The following is a 19,979-nucleotide window of genomic DNA, read 5'->3' on the forward strand; positions in this document are numbered from 1 at the left end:
ATAAGCTTCTGCTCCTGGGGAGGCCTCAGGAAACTTACAATCATGGCAGAAGGGGAAGCAAGCACATCTTCACATGGTCAGCGGGAGAGAGATAGAGTGAAGGAGGAGGTGCTACACACTTTTAAACAAGCAGCACTAAGGGGATGGTGCTAAACCGTTAGAAACTGCCCCCATGATCCAATCACTTCCCCCCAGGCCCCTCCTCTAACACTGGGGATTACAATTCGACCTAATATTTGGGCTGCAACGCAAAGCCAAACCATATCACCTCTGTTAAATGAGAATTGATTAACAGACTGTCATAATACTCTTGAACCACCTACGTGAAGGGTTTTTCTGGGCTGCATAGTGCTGTGAGTTTATAGTAAGACTTTAGGTCAAAAAGCCACCATGCACAGTCTCGGGTGAGTCAGTTCCACACTCAGCCTCACTCTTCTCATCTATAAAACAAGAGAATTGGACTCAGTGATCTCAAAACCAGCTCTAAAAATTAACTGATTGTGCTCTAAGAAACAATGAGTAGGGGTGAGAAAGATTTTGGGTTTTATTCATTGCTTGTGGATTGGGACCAGAAAAAGGAGGCCAACAATGAGAATAAGCATTACATTTATTAATAATAGTAACAACAACAGCAGTTTCATTTATTGGGACTTACTGTGTAGCTGACACTGTGCTAAATGTATTATACATCATCTAATCCCCACAATTATGAAAGGAGGGATGATTATTCTAAGGAAAAGGAAACTGAGGCTCAGGGTGGTTAAGTTACTTGCCTGGGATTGCGCAGCTAAAACGTAAGTGGAGCCGAGGATTTGAACCCTGGTCTCTCTGACTCCAGAGTCTCTGCTTGTACTTATATTGTCACATTTACTTAGTTTCCATGACTTCTCTCTTTCCCACAACAGCCCTGGGTATCAAGAGCTGCGACTTTCAGGCAGCAAGAAACAATGAGGAGCACCACACCAAGGCCTTCAGCTCCCGGCACCTCTTTGTGAGGAGGGGGCAGCCCTTCACCATCATCCTGCACTTCCGCGCTCCAGTCCACGCATTTCTGCCTGCCCTGAAGAAGGTGGCCCTCATTGCACAAACTGGTTAGTGAGACAGGACTAGACTCCTGGCAGCAGGTCTGGGGGTTTCTCTCCAGCAACCTGTTAGGGAATCAAGGGGCAAATGGCCCACACTGCAGCTGGGCTGTAAGAAGTCCTGCCCACCTGGCAGGGCAGTCATGAGGGTGCCATGAGATTATGTGCCTGGTAAATATTGTTTATGATGAGTCAGAAGCTGCCTAGCAGCAGCATCACCAAGGGCTTCTTTTCGGTTGCAAATATAATAGTAGCTTTGTAGAAAATTCTGGATGGGGCCAGGTGCAGTGGTTCACACCTGTAATCCCAGCACTTTGGGAGACTGAGGTGGGTGGATCACCTGAGGTCAGGAGTTCAAGACCAGCCTGACCAACATGGTGAAGCCCCGTTTCTACTAAAAATACAAAACATTAGCCAGGCGTGGTGGCCGGTGCCTGTAATCCCAGCTATTCGGGAGGCTAAGGCAGGAGAATCACTTGTACCCAGGAGGTGGAGGTTGCAATGAGCCGAGATAGTGCCACTGCACTCCAGCCTGGGCGACAAGAGAAAAACTCTGTCTCAAGAAAAAAAAAAGAAAAGAAAATTCTGGATGGAATCGAACCCAGGCTAAATATAACATTTAATTGCCACTGTTTATTGAATCCATACTACCTGTCAGGTGTTGGGCCAAGTACTTCACACATAATAGTTCGTTCAGTTCTCCTATGGGCCGTGAAGCAGGTACTATGATGATGCCCATTTTAGAGACTATGATGCAGGTCCATGGGTGCCAAAAACCTGTGCTCCCCTATCACTCTTTCTTGATGGGTCTCATTTCTAGACGGGTCACTTTCATTATCCTCCAAAAACAACTTTCACCTCCTCCATCTTTGAAATACCCTGACCTTATTACTCTGAGTTGTGACCAAGAAGTCCCAATGACAGATTCGTCACTGTGTGACTGCAGGAGAGCAGCCTTCCAAGGTCAACAGGACCCAAGCCACATTCCCAGTGTCCAGTCTGGGGGACCGAAAGTCATGGAGTGCAGCGGTGGAGGAGAGAGATGCCCAGTCCTGGACCATCTCTGTGACCACACCCGCGGATGCTGTCATTGGCCGCTACTCGCTTCTGCTGCAGGTCTCAGGCAGGAAGCCACGCCTCTTGGGCCGGTTCACATTGCTTTTTAACCCCTGGAGTAGAGGTAAGTTTGGACCTGGGCCAGCCTGGGCTGCATGGGGACTCCAGACACTGGAGCTGGGGTGCAGCTCTGGCAGGGAGCACCTGTGCCAGGTACCTGCAGCAACCCTCTCTAAGGACAGCACCAACACCCAGTCTGTGCCAGGGCCTTCTACCTGGATGAACCAGCTCTCAGACCAAGGGTCCTGTTTTGGTGTCGCTCCCGGGAGAAGCAGGTTGAGGCTTCCCACTGAAAGCGAAAGCTTGTCTCATCACCAGACCCTGGTGCTGGCTCAGGCTATTTCGGTCACAGGAGTTGACACTCACTGAGGTGACCCTGGGAAAGCTGCCCTTCATTATAACAGTGCAGGGGTGAGAACTGGAGAGGGCCTCGGGAATGAGGTGGCCTGAAGGTGGGCTTCTCTCTCTCTCCCCGCTATTCTGTCTCCAGAGTGCACTCAGGCTTTGCGGGACCTGAAGCTGATGCAATTTGGGGGACCCTTTTTAAGAAAAAGAATATACCATTTTGAATTGATAAGGCTGCCCCGCTGACCAGGGCCCCAAGCGGTCTGTGCTATTCCACAGGCTTCTGCTTCTGCTTCCCAGGAAATGTACTGCTCCCTGTCTTTCCTCCTCTCTTCCGGCTCGTTCTGTTCTTGAAGATTTCTGGGCGCTCTCCAGACCCACCTACCCAAGTGTCTGATGGGACCCTGCCATTCACCAGCCTGTGAGCGGCTTCCCTGGGGTCAGGTGACCTCCTGTGGGCCCCCCACCCCCAACCATGACCGCCTGTAGCAAAGCTCAGCCCTAGCTATGGCTGGAGCCATGTCGTCTGGAAATGGCCATCTGACATAATACATGTCCAAATAAGACCCAAAGTAGGACCCATCTTCTCTTCCTCCCCACTCTGAAGATTGTGTCTGTCTTTGTTTTTAAATCTACCTCACCCACCTTCATCCTTGGGCTCCCTGAAGGGTTTGTTGGGAGAATGAAAGAGGGTTTCTCCCAGCCTTCCTGTCTTTACAACATCAAACAAGTACACAGCCCTTTTCCTCTCAAGAATTTTGCTGCCAACATGGCAAGGCAGGGCTGGGAAACTGGCAGAAACATGGGGAGGTGGAAGAGCCTTCCCAGGTTCTTAAGGCTGGCCCCATGTCTGGCCCGCAGCTCCTGACTGCTTTTCTCTGTGGTACCTAAATCCCAGTGGGTTCTCTCTCCACTTCTCCTGCCCCACCTGTCCTCAGCTCAGGCCCTTCTTTCCTGCTCCAAGGGCGCAGGCAGGTGGGTCAGCACATGGGAGCTAGTATTCATCCAGATGCCCCACGTGGATGAATGTAGATGCAGGACCCCTCGGCTGGGGCAGGCCTTGTGGCTCTCCATGACTGGCAGAAAGCCCTTCAAGCCGCTTCCCTCCAAAGCTGAGGCTTTGGTGTACCCCCAGACCACCCTGAGTCTGCTTCCAGAGCCAGGCCCTGGCAACAACCGTAAAGACCCGGCAAAGACAGTCTAGGACAGTGCTTGGCTCAGGGCGCCCACACTCTTGACTCCAGTGCCAGGAGTCCTGCCTTTGTGCTCAGTTTGTAGGGACCTGCCTAGGGAGGGCCTCTCTACCTGAGTATGGGCGGAGGTCTCTGTCTGGGCAGGGGACAGTCATTGGCTCCGCTCATCCGGAAGGTGACTGGGAAATTTTCAGATTCCCTGGCATCTCAGCGTCATCTTGGCATGCTTGGAGATGGGGATTCAAAAGGAGAGTTTTACATGGTTTTACATCCTATGATAAAAGTTGGAGCCCTGCTCATCAGCCAGGCACTTTATAAAGGGGGCTGCATACGCCCAAGCAGAGAGGAGGAGGCTGGCGCTGCCCGTGCTCTCATAAGCTACTTCCTAGAGCCCTGCAGATCCTGGGGCCAAACATCTCAGTTTGAAGTAATGTCAAAAAAAAAAAAAACACACACACACAAAAAACAAAAAACAGTGATGCCTAGCTGACTTCAGAGAGTACTCAGGATGGAAGGCAGGAGTGGAGGGCTACTTGGGCATAGGGTTCTGTGATTTTAGACCCCAGATTTTTCAGGACTTCTTGATTTCTGTTGCCTTATCCTTCTGTTGCCCTGAGGACCCTCATCCCCAGATGGACCCCTGGAGGGCTCCAGAGACGTTAGCCCAGCAGCTCCTCTGGATGGTTTGGAAATCCTTTTCTCTCTAGTCCCCAGGAACTAGTCTAACCCCTGTCCACTTCACCTCGGCCATTGGGTCGGAGTGATTAGCCCTCAGCAAGCAGGGCAGTTGCCCTCCTGCTTCTAGCTTCCCAGAGTGGGTGATGGCCCCCTTAAAAGTCGCCCACCTTCCTCATGATGGCTAGCCCAACCCTAGGATGAGGAAAGCAGGAGGGGCACTGGGAAGAGACTGAGGGAGCCCTAGACTCACTTGGACACCTCCAGGGCAGAAATCCAACGTTCTGACTTGCACTTCTCAACCCCGCTGCTCCTTCCCACCCTCCAACCCTGTCTTGCCAAATGTTCCTCTTCCTTCTGCTCACATCCATCAGCCTATGCTTAATTGTCTTTTTTCTGAAACACCTGGTTTTTCGTCACAAATTGAACTTATGGGAAAGACATACAAGCCACTTGGAAGCTCCCTGGCCTGTTGCCAATTTATCCAGGGACGATAGTGTTCTGGCTGTGAACAACCAGGATTTTCTTTTTTTTTTTTTTTTTTTTTTTTGAGACGGAGTTTTGCTCTTGTTGCCCAGGCTGGAGTGCAATGGCACGATCTCAGCTCACTGCAACCTCCGCCTCCCGGGTTATTCTCCTGCCTCAGCCTCCCGAGTAGCTGGGATTACAGGCGTGCACTGTGACACGTGGCTCATTTTTTGTATTTTCAATAGAGACAGGGTTTCACCACATTGGTCAGGCTGGTCTTGAACTCCTGACCTCAGGTGATCCACCTGCCTCAGCCTCCCAAAGTGCTGGGATTAGAGGCGTGAGCCACCACGCTTGGCTGATTTTCATTTGTTTTAAGAGAAAGTCTCTCACTCTGTCACCCAGGCTGGAGTGCAGTGGCACCATCATAGCTCACTGCAACCTCAAACTCTTGGGCTCAAGTTTCCTCCTGCCTCAGCCTCCTAAATAGCTAGGACTACAAATGCGCACCACCACACCTGGCTGTTTTTATTTTTTGTAGAGACAGGGTCTTGCTGTGTTGCCCAGGCTGGTCTCAAACTCCTGGTCTCAAACTGTCCTCCTGCTTTGGCCTCCCAAAGGGCTGGGATTATAGGTGTGAGCCACTGCACCTGGCCAGCCAAGCTTTTTAAGGTTGTTCTTGTCTTCCTGGCTGACCATAAGGGCCACACGCTGATTGACCCAGGGACTCTGGGCTGGGTCCCAGTGGGGGCAGTGAAAGAGGGACTTCCTCCTCAGTCTTCATTAGGCCCAGAGCTGACGGGGTGGCCTGCAGCCAAGCCTAATCTCGGCAGGGAGGACAGAGGCCTGGATGTGGAGGGTGGACCTGGCACCCCACAGGCCCTCATCCCTACCCACCTCTCGCCAGAGGATGCCGTGTTCCTGAAGAATGAGGCTCAGCGCACAGAGTACTTGTTGAACCAGAATGGTCTCATCTACCTGGGCACAGCTGACTGCATCCAGGCAGAGCCCTGGGACTTTGGCCAGGTACTAGGGCCCTCTAGGGGAGGAGTGTGTGGAGTGACTGTCCCATAACCTTGCATGTTCAGGCTAGACAGAGCTGGTAGGTCCAAAAACCGCTGGTCATGAGACCATTTATTTAGCCCGTTTCAGCCTTGTGGTGCCCCGCCCCCCTTCCTCTGGGCCACATCAGAACATCCTCCGGAGCTACCAGAATTCTTTTCCTTAAAGCTGTGGCAAATCAAGCCTCAGTTACATCCCCACTGTCTTTGAGATAAACACCAAATCCCTCTAGGCCAACCTCCACGGCCCTTCCAGCCAGGCCTGTGCTCTGCTTCCCCCATGAACCACCCCACGTTCCAACTGCTCACCATCCTCAGAGCAACAAGCTGAATGTTCCCTCCGCCAGGAAGGGCTCCCCACCCTTATCTCCTGGCAAGCTCCCACCCATCTCTCAAGACCTTCTCGAAGCCTCCCCCAACCCCCGAAGGCAGAGGGAACCTCTCCACGGTGCTGCTCTGTGCCTGCATCTCTACAAGAGCCCTGGCCATGCTGCTGTGCTCTGTAATCTAAGGGGCTGCGCTGTGGGTCCATCTCCAGTCCTAAACCGTGGGCTCCTCAGGAACAGGGGGAGTATCCTCCACTCCAGGTTCAGGGCTGGTAGGGGCAGTCGGGGTTCACCAAATGGAAACGGAATGCAATTCAACAAAATGAAATGGTACAGCACGGGTCCCCGAGAGCTCACACCCTACCGGGAGTCAGACAATAGAATACGCAAAGGACTAGATGCCTGGGAAAAGGAACCTGGGTCACATTGAGAGGTAGGGGGAGGGAGCCAGAGCTCCTCAGAGAGATGAGGCAAGGGAGGCAGGTGTGGAGTGCGGGTCTGGGAGAAGGACGAGATAATGAGGCTGTCCTGCAGGATGAGTGCCTGACCTGAGGACCCTTCATCATGGCCCTGTGTGGTCCTTAACAGTTCGAGGGGGATGTCATCGACCTCAGCCTGCGCTTGCTGAGCGAGGACAAGCAGGTAGAGAAGTGGAGCCAGCCGGTGCACGTGGCCCGTGTGTTGGGTGCCTGGGTAAGTGAGAGGCTGGGGAACGACAATAGGGCGGGGGTGAGACAAGAGCCCTCTGAGAGACCTGCCCCACCACCGTGGCCTCAGAAACCCCCAAATCACAAATGGCCCCCTCCTCCCAGGGTGTGGGGACAGTTCCGACAGAAGGGTCTGAGGAGGAGAAGAAGACAGGCAATAGCATCCACAGAGGGGAGAAAAGCAAAGAAATGTGTCCTCCCTCAGGACGCAAGCCCGCAGAAGACTAAGCCTCCTTTTCTGCCCCACACCCAGTCCCAGCCTGGAGCTTAGGTCCACGGGAAGGAGCCGGTAGGGCCCATCGTACCCAGTGCTTGCTGCTGCAGTGATCAAAGGGACTTCTTTTACATTTCTAAATTGTTCAGAAGAATATGCAGACCATGATGGTAACTTGGTGCTTTCCCTTGTCCCTAAAAATCCTCTCAGAGGAGTCCTGTGTTCACCATTCCCTCTTTGCCACCGAAGTCCCCTCTGAAAAGGTGGTGAGGGTCCAGGCCAGACTGTGAGTTGAAAGAAGCTTGGGATAAGTGGCCTCCAGGACCCAGGTGCAAACCACCTCAAACGAGGGTGGAGGACTAAAGGTGAAACCAGCCCCCAGCCAGAGGACTTGTTAAGAAGGGCGGTCCTGGGCTCCAGCCCTAGGGCTATGGCCCAGGGGCCTAGGATGGAGCCCAGGAGCATGCAGGTTTAACCAGTACCAGGTGGCTCTGATGCTGGGGATCTGTTCACCACGGTTGGAGTACTGCGATGAGCCCTCCTTACCCATGCCCTGGAAGCTGTCCTGCCCGAGGGACTCATACTGACATCCACACATTTCCCCAAACAGCTGCATTATCTCAAGGAGAAGAGGGTCCTGCCCACCCCGCAGACCCAGACCACCCAGGAAGGGGCCTTGCTGAACAAGCGCCGGGGCAGCGTGCCCATCCTGCGGCAGTGGCTCACCGGCCGAGGCCGACCTGTGTATGATGGCCAGGCCTGGGTGTTGGCCGCTGTTGCTTGCACAGGTTGGTCCCCTTGTCTCCTGTACAGAGTGCCCTGCCTCTTGGGTTGTTCCCTGGCCTCCCATGTGGGAGGGACATCTCCAAAAGCAGGTGCTGCCTCCCTGCGGCCACGTTTCCCCGTCCTACCACACAGAAGTAGTTGCCCCAGGCAGCTCCTCCCACCAGCTTCTGCTGCTTTTCCCCTCAAGAAATTTGGGCTCATTTGCAAACTCCGTTCCCAAATTCACTTAATTCCCTAACCCTGCCCCAGCAGAGCAGCTCCACCCACTGTGTTCTATGCTCCGTTGCCCTCTCCCCTGCTATATACCCCGCGTGTGGTGGAAGCTGTGCCTTACTGATCAGCCTTCATGCATCTGTTCTTGGCTGCCACTTCTAGGTTCCACACTCCTCTTCTTTCCAGGTTTTCAGTGCCCAGAGGAGACACTGAAAATCCTAGCCTCCCACATGCCCCCAGCCCGGTCTCTAGAGCGCCCCCTGACACTCCACCCCTCTTCTCACAGTGCTGCGATGCCTGGGAATCCCTGCCCGTGTGGTGACCACGTTTGCCTCAGCACAGGGCACCGGCGGGCGTCTGCTCGTAGATGAGTACTATAATGAGGAGGGACTTCAGAACGGAGAAGGCCAGAGAGGCAGAATCTGGTGAGAAGCCTGAGGGAGATGAGGTTCCAGTCCAGGAAGGGCTCCAACCCTGCATGGCACACCTCTGCAGGAACCCCACCCCCTGCGTGGCTCTGGCATGGAGAGTAGGCTTTCAAGGACTCTTAGAGGCTGCGCTGATGGTCAGTGGTGGTGTGCACGCCTCTTCGTGGGAGTGCCACAGCCACTTTGACACAGTGACCTCCCATCCCACTGGAACAACAACAACTCTGCCAGGCTGCGTTTCCAGAACCTCTTCAGCACTCCTTTTCCTTCCCACTTGAATTTTTCTCTTTGCTACATTCAGGATCTTCCAGACTTCCACAGAGTGCTGGATGACACGGCCTGCCTTGCCCCAGGGTTATGATGGATGGCAGATTCTGCACTCAAGTGCTCCTAATGGAGGTGGAGGTAAAGCCTAGGGGTGGGTCCAGGACCACGCAGGGCTGCACAGAGCTGAAGAAATCCCCCGGAGAGGACTCGGGAGCAGCAGGCAGTCCCAAAGGGGTCTGCATCCTCGAAAACAGTAGAAGCACAAGGCATGACAGCAGCCAGCAGAAAGCTGACCTGATGCCAGTGGGCTCATGGGAGTAGAGGTGCCTGCCATCCTGGCTACAAGGCTGTAGGGAGATGAGGCACTTTAGAGCCGCGGGTGAGGGAGTTGGGTCACAGTGAAGGGCAGAGGATCTTAAGATGGCAAGTGACTGTGCTAGGCCAGGGGCTTGCAGCAGGGGGTTCTGAAGTTCTGGACATGGATGAAGAGGGTATCCGGATAGGCTCAAGCCCAGGAAGCTTCAGGACCCACAGAAAGATAGCTCTTCCTCACCCAGGAACAGAAATGGCACAGAACCTGGCACCTAGTAAGTGCTCAAGAAAGGTGGCCCTATTCCTGTCATATCCATGGTAAAGCTGGCTTGAGAGCTCCTCACTCTAAGTGTGGCCCTCTGAGCTTCTGCCTGTCCAGTTCCTGAGAGGGCTCCTGCCAGGGGCCATGACCAAAAAGTTTTATCACTAAATAGTTGATGACTAAATAGTTTCACCTCTGTGACTCTCTCAGAAACCCTGCCTAGTGCTCACCTCTGACGCTGGTCCTTGGGGAAGGAAAATAGGCTAGAGGATGGGGACTGAGGTGATGCAGTTCTGAACTGAGCGGAGGTCTAGGCACGGCTCCCATACTCACCAACCTTTTTCTCCCTCAGTCCTGGGGTTCTGTGATCTCGTGCCGGTCAGAGCAGTCAAGGAGGGGACGCTGAGGCTGACCCCAGCAGTGTCAGACCTTTTTGCTGCCATAAATGCCTCATGTGTGGTCTGGAAGTGCTGTGAGGATGGGAAACTGGAGTTGACTGACTCCAACACAAAGTACGTTGGCAACAACGTCAGCACCAAGGGTGTGGGCAGTGACCGCTGTGAGGACATCACTCAGAACTACAAGTATCCTGAAGGTATGGGCCAGGGAAGGGCCCAGGCTTCTCGGTACCTGAAATAGCAAGCGAGGGAAAGGGATGGGCCTGGCAGATGCAGTCAGGAAGAGCCTTGTCCTTTCCCCATCATATAAAACAGGGTTTCTCAACCCCATTTGACACCATTGACATTTGGGCCCAGATATGTCTTTGTTGTAGGGACTGTGCACCCTAGGACATTTGGTGGCATTCGTGACCCTCAGAGGAAGTCTAAATTCTTTCACACAGGAAGATTCAGTTCCCTGCAAAACTGTCCTCAGAGACAGTGTTGACTTGTCCCCAACCTTCCTCTCTCATCGTTCAAGGGGCGAATTCATAGCACTTGAAAAAGAACTTGGTCCTTGAGTGGTTTGGAAGAGACACACTGTATCGGTGGTGGATCTGCCTGACACAGACATTTTTGGGCTAAATACGGCCTTAGAGGCTTGCAGACATCTCATGACTTTGGCATTTGAGCAGAAGTGGGTAAATGGTTTTGATTCCCAGGGTTTTATGAGAAGCGTGTATACCACCCGGGTAAAAGGTCAGCTTTGTTTCTTCCCTTCTCCAGGGTCTCTTCAGGAAAAAGAGGTGCTGGAGAGAGTTGAGAAAGAGAAAATGGAACATGGGAAAGACAACGGCATCCGTCCTCCCACTCTCCAGACTGCCAATCCTCTGTACCTGCTCTTGAAAGCACCCAGCTCCCTACCCCTGAGAGGGGATACCCAGATCTCAGTGACGCTGGTTAACCACAGTGAGCAGGAGACAGCAGTGCTGCTGGCAATCGGGGTCCAGGCTGTGCACTACAACGGTGTCCTTGCTGCCGAGCTCTGGAGGAAGAAGCTGCACCTCACGCTCAGTGCCAACCTGGGTAACGCTCTATGGCCCCACCAGACACCCCCACACACACACAGCCCCTGCCTTGGGCAGGCAGTAGCCACAGGGCACCCCCTGCAGTCTCTAGAGATGGCTTTGAGCCCCTGCTGCTCACTCTCGTGTTCTCTCTCATTCACTCATTCAACACGATTTACTGGGCCCGAAGCAGGAAAAAAACATGATGCCAACTGCAGTCAGATAAGTAAACAGACCCTTCACAGCAATGTGAGAAGTGTTTGCTGAGTTTAACAGAGTGGAATGGCAGGAGAGCACCTCCCCTCGGGCTGGAGTAAGCTGCCCCCAAATAAACTGTACTGCATTGAATCTGGAAGGATGAGTAGGAGAGTAATGGCCAGAAAAGTAAGTCACAGCATTCCAGATGGAAGGAGTAACATGTGCAAAGGGCCCTGCTCATCTCTGAGGTTCTTATTTACTTGGTCTGAGATGGGGTCCAGGCATTGTTTTTTTCTTGTTTTTTGTTTTAAACACCCTGTGTTATTCTACGGTTAAGATTCCCTGAACTAGAACAATTGCTTTTAAATTTTGCTGCACATTAGAATCACCTGGGGAAGTTTGACGCTCAGCCTGTATCTCAGGCCAATTAAATCACAAATTCCATGGTGGGCTGGACGCAGTGGTTCATGCCTGTAATCCCAGCACTTTGGGAGGCCAAGGCGGGTGGATCACCTGAGGTCAGGAGTTCAAGACCAGCCTGGGCAACATGGTGAAACCCCAACTCTACTAAAAATACAAAAATTAGCCGGGCTTGGTGTCACACGCCTGTAATCCCAGCTACTGGGGAGACTGAGGCAGGAGAATCGCTTGAACCCAGGAGGCGGAGGTTGCAGTGAGCCAAGATCGTGCCACTACACTCCAGCCTGGGTGACACAGTGACACTCCATCTCAAAAAGGAAAAAAAAAAAAAAAAAAAAAAAAGAAACTCCATGGTGGAACACATCAGAATTTTTAAAAACTCGAGTAACTCCAATGTGCAGACAAGTGTGAGAATCAGTTGACAAGAGCTTGTCTACAGCATTGCAACAGCCTTGTAACCAGTCACCTCACCTCCAGTCTCTGTATCACTCTTCCCTTTCCAAGCATGGGAGGAGAGGAGTCGGGGGAGTGGTGTGAGAGCTGGACAGGGCCCAGGTGACACAGCGTCTTGTCTCTCTTGCTAAGGACTTTGAGTTTTGTTCTCTGGGTAATGGAAAACTGGTGGAAGGTTTCAACCAGGGTAGTCAATGGAATCAGAAATTCATTTTAACAAGAAAGAACTTTTGGCAGAATGGAATGGAAAGGGTCATATAAGAAAAGTGCTTCTTAACCTTAGCTGCACATTGTGTCATCTGGGGAACTTATTTTGTGGGTGGGGGAGGGGGCACCCTTCTGAGCCAGAGTAGGCTCAGAGTCTCTGATCATCTGGAAACTTTCAGAACTGCTGATGTCTTGGCCTCACCGCCAGAGTCTGATGTAACTGATTGGGGTGGGCCTGGCATCGGGGTTGTTTTGTAAAGCTCCCCACTTGATTCTAATGTGCATCCAGAGTCTTGAGAAGCACGGGATTGAAGATGAGAAGGTTTTGTAATCATCAAGTCAAGAAATGAAGGCCAAACTAAGCTAGCAGCACTTAGAGTTAAAATGTATTACGGAGTTGGGATAGATGGGGCTTGTGAATGTGTGAGTGTATATATGTGTGTGGTGGGTGCTTCTGGTTTGGGTGAGTCACTAGAATAGGAAAAATGGGGAAGAGCAGGTTTGGGGAGAAAAAGGATGAATTTGGTTGCGGCACATTGTGTCTGAAAGCCCGTGACACATGCACGTGCAGCTGACCAGTGGGCAGCAGGAAACCTTGGTAAGATAAAGTTCTGGGCTGGAGCTCAGATGTGGAAATCCCAGCACAGGGGGGCCAACAAAGAGTCAGGGCATAGATGAGCTCACAGCAGTGGGGAAGAGGACAGTGAGATGAGAAGGTGAGGAGGGAACCCGGCAGCAGCAGCAGCATTTAGGGGGCGGTCAGGGGAAGAGCAGGGTAAGGGAGGCCAAACAGTCAAAGAGAGAAAGGAGGCACCCAGCAAGATCAGCAGAAAGGGCACGAGGTGTCAAGGCTGAAGAGCACTATTAAGAGAGTGGGCTTGCAGAGAAGTTTCCTGGGCGTTAAGCCGATTGAGTTGGGAAAGTGAGACAAACCGTCTCGTCCTCCTTGGAGGCAGGACAGAAAAAGGAGAGGCTGCGGAGTGGTCAGCCAGGGACACTGGACAGAGGGAGAGAGCTGAACCCACTTCTATGCTGAGGAAAATATGCAGGCAAGAGGGAAAGAATGAGCCTCAGGAGAGACGGGTTAAAATTGATAACGCTCTGCCTGGGGATATGAGACAACTAGAATCACTGTAGCTCACATTTATCAGGCACTTACTGTTTGCCCAAAATGATGTTAAGTGCTTTATGTGCATCATCTTGTTAGGCCTCACCACAACGTTCTGAGGCAAGAACCATCGCTATCCCCACTTCACAGATGAGGAGATGAGACACAGAGAGGCTCGATAATTTACTCAGGTTACACAGCTAGTGTGATGGGGTCAGGAGGGGGCACAGATTTAGAAAGCAGAGGATTCACTTGGGCCGGCGGGATACCTCATCCCCTGAGCAGTGGTGACAGTAGGAGTCGATATTTCTTCTGTAGGGTGACAGAGCAAGACCCTGTCTCTAACACAAAACAAAACAAAAACCCTACAAACAACACAAACCATCCCACTAGGAAGGCATTATTAGACAAGGACACTGAGGCTCAAAGAGTTTAACTTGTTTCACTTCACGGGGACCCTTCCCCAACCCCACTGAGGTGGTCTGCCAAGAGCGTTGTTGAGGGTGGTGATGGGGATGAGGGTGAGGAGTGAGGTCTTGAGTGAGTTCCAAGTGTACAATTGTTGGGGAAAATGGGGCATCTTTCTGGTCTCAGTGAGGCCCTGAGTCCTTTGCATTGTGTGTGTAACTATGGCTGTTTCTGGGGTACACACACCTGTTGGCACTGACTCCCCCGTCATGTGTTTCAGAACAGACAATAACCATTGGCCTGTTCTTCTCCAATTTTGAGCGAAACCCACCCGAGAACACCTTCCTTAGACTCACCGCCATGGCAACACACTCTCAGTCCAGCCTTAGCTGCTTTGCTCAGGAAGACATTGCCATTTGTAGACCGCATCTTGCCATCAAGGTAGGCACCAGTCCTCCCCTGAGTTGCCCTCATCTGCCACCACTCAGGTCCCCATTTCAGAAGGAATCCAAGCCCCTTCAGAGCAGATGACTGTGCTGCAGGATTACCAGAAAATGCTACATTTAAGAGCTTCCCTTGAAAGACATAGTTTCTTACATACCCTATTAAGGTGTAAATCTTCCAACTTCTTTAGTTAGTTAAGTAAAGGTTTCTAAAATTGGGGCCTTCCCAGTTGCTGCCTCCTACCTACAGGGATCATAATAGCCTATGTTTCTTTAGCACTCCATACACATGCCAGAGGGTTTTCACCTCCTCTCTCTCTCTCTCTCTCTCTCTTCTCTTCTCTTTCTCTTTTCCTTTCTTTCTTTCCCTTTCTCTCTCTTTCTTTCTTTCTTTCTCTTTCTTTCTTTCTTCTCTCTCTCTCTTTCTTTTCTTTCTTTCTTTTCTTTCTTTCTTTCTTTCTTTCTTTCTTTCTTTCTTTTCTTTCTTTCGGCTCTCTCTCTCTTCTTTTCTTTTCTTCTCTTTTCTTTCTTTCTTTCCCCTGTGAGGTAGAACTGTTCCCCATTATTCAGATGAAAAAACTGAGCCCTAGAGAGCAACATGCCCAAGATTATAAAAACAGGACGTTCTAGAGGCTTATGGCTCTTGGTCCAGCCCTCTTTCCATGTGTCTACCCTGGCCAAAATGAATGAGATCTGATCCCTGCCCTCTAGCAGGTTATAGTTTAGTTAGGGAGACACAACATTTGGTCTTCCAGGTAAGTGCTTTAATAGACGCACAAAGTTGCTATGGAATAAGTGAAGCAAAGGGGATTAATTCCAGCTGATGGATTCGGGGATGACATTATGAAAGGGATGACATTATGAAAGAGATGACATCTATGCTGGGCCTTGAAAAATGGGTACCCTTTCAGTACAGAGGTAGGGGAAGGCCACTGAAGACAGAAGAAGACAACAAAGAGGTGCAATGGAAGGTAGCCTGAGGGGTGTGCTGGGGATGGGACAGTCCCTGATGGGGCTGGGATGTCACTTAGTCATGGGAAGAACAGGTGAGGTGGGAGAGGGGGGTTGGGGGCACACCGTGAAGAATGTTGAATACAATGTAAACTGAATTCCGAAGACGGTGGAAAACCCTCCAAGGGGTCTGCCTAGAGGAGAGGCAACGTCAGAAATCATCGGTGATGGACCAAGGGTGGGAATAAATGCAGGAGGAGCAGGTAGAGCGGCAGAAAATGTCAGCTGTGAAGCTTCGGTCAGCTCGGCAGAGATGAGGAAACTTACTGAGGAGGGTACAGGGGTGCATGGGAGGAGAGAGTGACTGCAGCTGTGCCCTTGGCATCCACACCAGGTATTGCCTCTTCCCACAGATGCCAGAGAAAGCAGAGCAGTATCAACCCCTCACAGCCTCAGTCAGCATCCAGAACTCCCTAGATGCCCCCATGGAGGACTGTGTGATCTCCATCCTGGGAAGGGGGCTCATTCACAGAGAGAGGAGGTACAGGTAAGCAAAGACAGGCTTCTAATCCTCCTGAAATGTCTCAATGGGTCAGAAAGGTGGGGCCCAAGAGAGAGACTCTCTCTTTGCCATGTCCATGCAGACAGCAGATACCCCCAGAAACTGAACTAAAGGATTAGGGCTACCAAGTGGCTTCCCTCATCTTGGGACCACCATATCTGCAAGAGGATGGGAGTGAGGCAGGCTGTGTGGGCCCCCTGGGCACCCACCTGCCCTGGCTGCTGCCCTGATCCTGCAGCGAGAGCCTGGGTGTTGCTGTGAATGTAGGCGAGGGCATTAGGGCTAGGTATTGGAGAGTAATGAAGGGAGGCCAGGCTATCTCTCATTGTGGTCAGAGGGCTACATTCTGGTAGTCACCACCACAATACACAATTTTGTTTAATTTATTCCCTTTTATTCCCATTTTCACCACCACCCTTCATATCCTTTAATTCGTATATGTAAAATGTGTACTGTTGTTTTCATGAGCCTGTATTTTTAACTTTATATATAAATTTATATTTAATTGCTTTTCTTTTCACTCGGAACTATGTTCTTAAGATTTATGCCCATACGTCTTCTGCTACAAAATACTTCATCATGTACACCCACCACTTTCTACCACTCCACTCCACAGAGATGGGCACCCAGAGTGCCTCCAACTCTCTGACACTGCAAATAATGTTGCAGTGAACATCCTCACACAAGTCTCCTTATATACTTGTTTGAAAATTTGGTGGAGTCTGGGGCTATATATACCCAGGAATAGAATTGCTGGGTCACAGGATATGATGTGGTTTGACCAGGTGCTGTCAGATTTGCAGAATGGCTGCAGGAGTCTCCACTCCCTCCAGCAGTACATGAGAGTTTCTATATTCCTACCTCTCCTTCATTCCTGGCAATACCCAGCTATTAACATTTTCTTCCAGTCAAATAAAAATGAAGTAACATCTTACTATTATTTTAATTGCAACTCTTCATATGTTTGTTAGCCTTTTATGTCTTCTCCTCGGTAAGTAGTTTGTCTTTATTTTGCCCACTTTTCCTTTGGTGTTTCTGCACTTCCTTCTTATTGATTTGTAGAAGTTTCCTGTAGAGTCCAGGTATTAGTCCCTTGTTGGTTTTAGATGTTGCAAATATCTTCTTTCATTATGTCTACTGCATCCTTAGTTGAATAGACAGTATAAAGTTCAAGATACCTACTCCTACCATCGCTGAGGTCCCTAGCAGGTGTTTGGGTTACTGAGCCACTGCCTCAGCCTCATGAAACTTAATGAGTCATTCTTGCCAAGAAATCGAGAGGAGGGACTGTCAACATTTAACCAGACTTTTGTGATCTCCCAAATCGGTTGTGGGGCAAAGCTCCCCAAAGGAAGTCTGTCACCAAAAGAAGGTTTATAGGCAGGTCAGGAGGTTGCTGACAAGGCTCCAAACACCACCTGCTGACATACTGACACCCTCTCCATAAGCCTGCTACACCCACTGTGCTTAACAATAAGCAAGGGTTCCAAAGCTATAACTCTTTGTATTAGTTTGTTTTCACGCTGCTAATAAAGACATACCCGAGACTGGTAAGAAAATGAGGTTTAATTGGACTTACAGTTCCAAATGGCTGGGGAGGCCTCAGAATCATGGCGGGAGGCGAAAGGCACTTCTAACAGGGTGGTGGCAAGAGAAAATGACGAAGAAGCAAAAGAGGAAACCCATGAGAAACCTATCGGCTCTCATGAGACTTACTCACTATCACGAGAATAACATGGGAAAGACCAGCCCCTGTAATTCAATTACCTTCCCCTGGGTCCCTCCTCTGAGGAATGGGTGATAGAACTCAAGTTGAGATTTGGGTGGGGACACAGCAAAATCATATAATTCCACCCCTGGCCCCTCCAAATCTCATGTCCTCACATTTCAAAACCAATCATGCCTTCCCAACAGTTCCCCAAAGTCTTAACTCATTTCAGCATTAATCCAAAAGTCCACAATCCAAAGTCTCACTTGAGACAAGGCAAGTCCCTTCTGCCTATGAGCCTGGAAAATCAAAAGCAAGCTAGTTACTTCCTAGATACAATGGGGGTACAGGTATTGGGTAAATACAGCCATTCCAAATGGAGGAATTGACCAAAACAAAGGAGTTACACGACCCATGCAAGTCCAAAATCCAGCAGGGCAGTCAAATTTTAAGGCTCCAAAATGATCTCCTTTGACCCCAGGTCTCCTATCCAGGTCACATTGATGCAAGAGGTGGGTTCCCATGGTCTTGGGCAGCTCTGCCCCTGTGGCTTTGCAGGGCACAGCATCCCTCCCAGTTGCTCTCATGGGCTGGCGTTGAGTGTCTGTGGTTTTTCCAGGCACACAGTGCAAGTTGTCAGTGGATCTACCATTCTGGGGTCTGGAGGATGGTGGTCCTCTTCTCACAGCTCAACTTGGCAGTGCCCCAGTAGGGACTCTGTGTGGGGGCTCTGACCCCACATTTCTCTTCTGCACTGCCCTAGCAGAGATTCTCCATGAGGGCCCCACCCTTGCAGCAAACTTTTGCCTGGGCCTCCAGCAATTTCCATAGATAATCTGAAATCTAGACGGAGGTTCCCAAACCTCAGTTCTTGACTTCTGTGTACCCACAGGCTCAACACAGCTTCCATGTGGAAGCTGCCAAGGCTTGGGGCTTCCACCCTCTGAAGCCACAGCCCAAGTTGTATGTTGGCCCCTTTCAGCCACAGCTGGAGTGGCTGGGACACAGGGCACCAAGTCCTTAGGCTGTATACAGCACAGGAACCCAGGGCCTGGCCGACTAAACCACTTTTTCCTCCTGGGCCTCTGGGCCTGTGATGGGAGGGGCTGCCATGAAGTTCTCTGACATGGCCTGGAGACATTTCCCCCTTGATCTTCAGGATTAACATTAGGCTCCTTACTACTTATGCAAATTTCTGCAGCCAGCTTGAATTTTTCCCCAGAAAATGGGTTTTTCTTTTCTATTGCATAGTCAGGCTGCACATTTTCCAAACTTTTATGCTCTGCTTCCCTTATAAAACTGAATGCCTTTAACAGCACCCAAGTCACCTCTTGAATGCTTTGCTGATTAGAAATTTCTTCCACCAGATACCCTAAATCATCTTTCTCAAGTTCAAAGTTCCAAAAATCTCTAGGGCAGGGGCAAAACGCCACCAGTCTCTTTGCTAAAACATAACAAGAGTCACCTTTGCTCCAGTTCCCAACAAGTTCCTCATCTCCATCTGAGACCACCTCATCCTGCATTTTATTGTCCATATTGCTATCAGCATTTTGGGCAAAGCCATGCAACAAGTCTCTAGGAAGTTTCAAGCTTTCCCACATTTTCGTCTTCTTCTGAGCCCTTCAAGCTGCTCCAATCTCTGCCTGTTACCCAGTTCCAAAGTCACTTCCACATTTTCAGGTATCTTTTCAGCCATGCCCCAATCTACTCATACCAATTTACTGTATTAAGTTTGTTTTCATGCTGCTGATAAAGACATACCTGAGACTGGGAAGAAAAAGAGGTTTAATTGGACTTACAGTTCCATATGGCTGGGGAGGCTTCAGAATCATGGCAGGAGGCAAAAGGCACTTCTAACAGAGTGGTGGCAAGAGAAAATGAGAAAAAAGCAAAAGCAGAAACCCCTGATAAGTCCACCAGATCTCATGAGACTTATTCACTATCACGAGAATAGCATGGGAAAGACCAGCCTCCGTGATTCAATTACCTCCCCCTGGGTCCCTTCCACAACTCATGGGAATTCTGGGAGATAGAATCCAAGTTGAGATTTGGGTGGGGACACAGCCAAACCGTATCATTCTTCCAAACAAACTCCAGTATGATTACCAGGAATTGAACCAGAAGGAAGTCACAGATGACAGAAGGAACAACAGATGTAGCTTGGAAGCCCTTAGGATGTATCTCTTCTCAACCATGCAGTTGCTTAGCATTGGGCGGTTCCTGTCTTCTATTCCTTTATAAACATTTCCGTTTTAATAGCAAGGTACTTAGATGTTTATTTCTGCATGATCCACCTCTTCAAGCAAGGAAGGATCAAAGTCACTGGGACCAGCAGAGCAATGAACCTGGGACAGAACTAGCACCTGCCTTTTCCTTTATTTCAGATTTGGTTCAGTGTGGCCTGAAAACACCATGTGTACCGAGTTCCAGTTCACGCCGACACATGTGGGGCTCCAGAGGCTCACTGTGGAAATGGACTGCAACATGTTCCAGAACCTAACCAACTATAAAAATGTCACCGTGGTAGCCCCTGAACTTTCAGCTTAAATTTCCAGCTCTATCACCACTCTCCTGCCAACCCTTGCTCTACAATCTAAACCAAACATGTGCTAGGAAGAGAAA

The 19,979-nt window shown here is 50.5% G+C and overlaps 1 protein-coding gene across 2 annotated transcripts; it reads left to right on the forward strand.

Annotated features, from left to right (window-relative positions):
• EPB42 (erythrocyte membrane protein band 4.2) lies at positions 1 to 19,979 on the forward strand. 2 transcript variants are annotated; one of them, XM_031668777.1, is made up of 12 exons: positions 1 to 1,091; positions 2,029 to 2,262; positions 5,787 to 5,905; positions 6,855 to 6,959; positions 7,798 to 7,975; positions 8,473 to 8,611; positions 8,916 to 9,019; positions 9,808 to 10,050; positions 10,619 to 10,918; positions 13,974 to 14,134; positions 15,501 to 15,634; positions 19,742 to 19,979. In XM_031668777.1, exons 1-12 carry the CDS (start codon positions 881 to 883, stop codon positions 19,902 to 19,904), a joined length of 2,091 nt encoding a protein of 696 aa, XP_031524637.1. In that variant the 5' UTR covers positions 1 to 880; the 3' UTR covers positions 19,905 to 19,979. The 2 variants fall into 2 exon arrangements, with proteins under 2 accessions (XP_031524637.1, XP_031524638.1); XM_031668778.1 differs by lacking the exon at positions 13,974 to 14,134.

Source organism: Papio anubis, chromosome 7 (assembly GCF_008728515.1).
Source record: "Papio anubis isolate 15944 chromosome 7, Panubis1.0, whole genome shotgun sequence".
Lineage (NCBI taxonomy): Eukaryota > Metazoa > Chordata > Mammalia > Primates > Cercopithecidae > Papio > Papio anubis.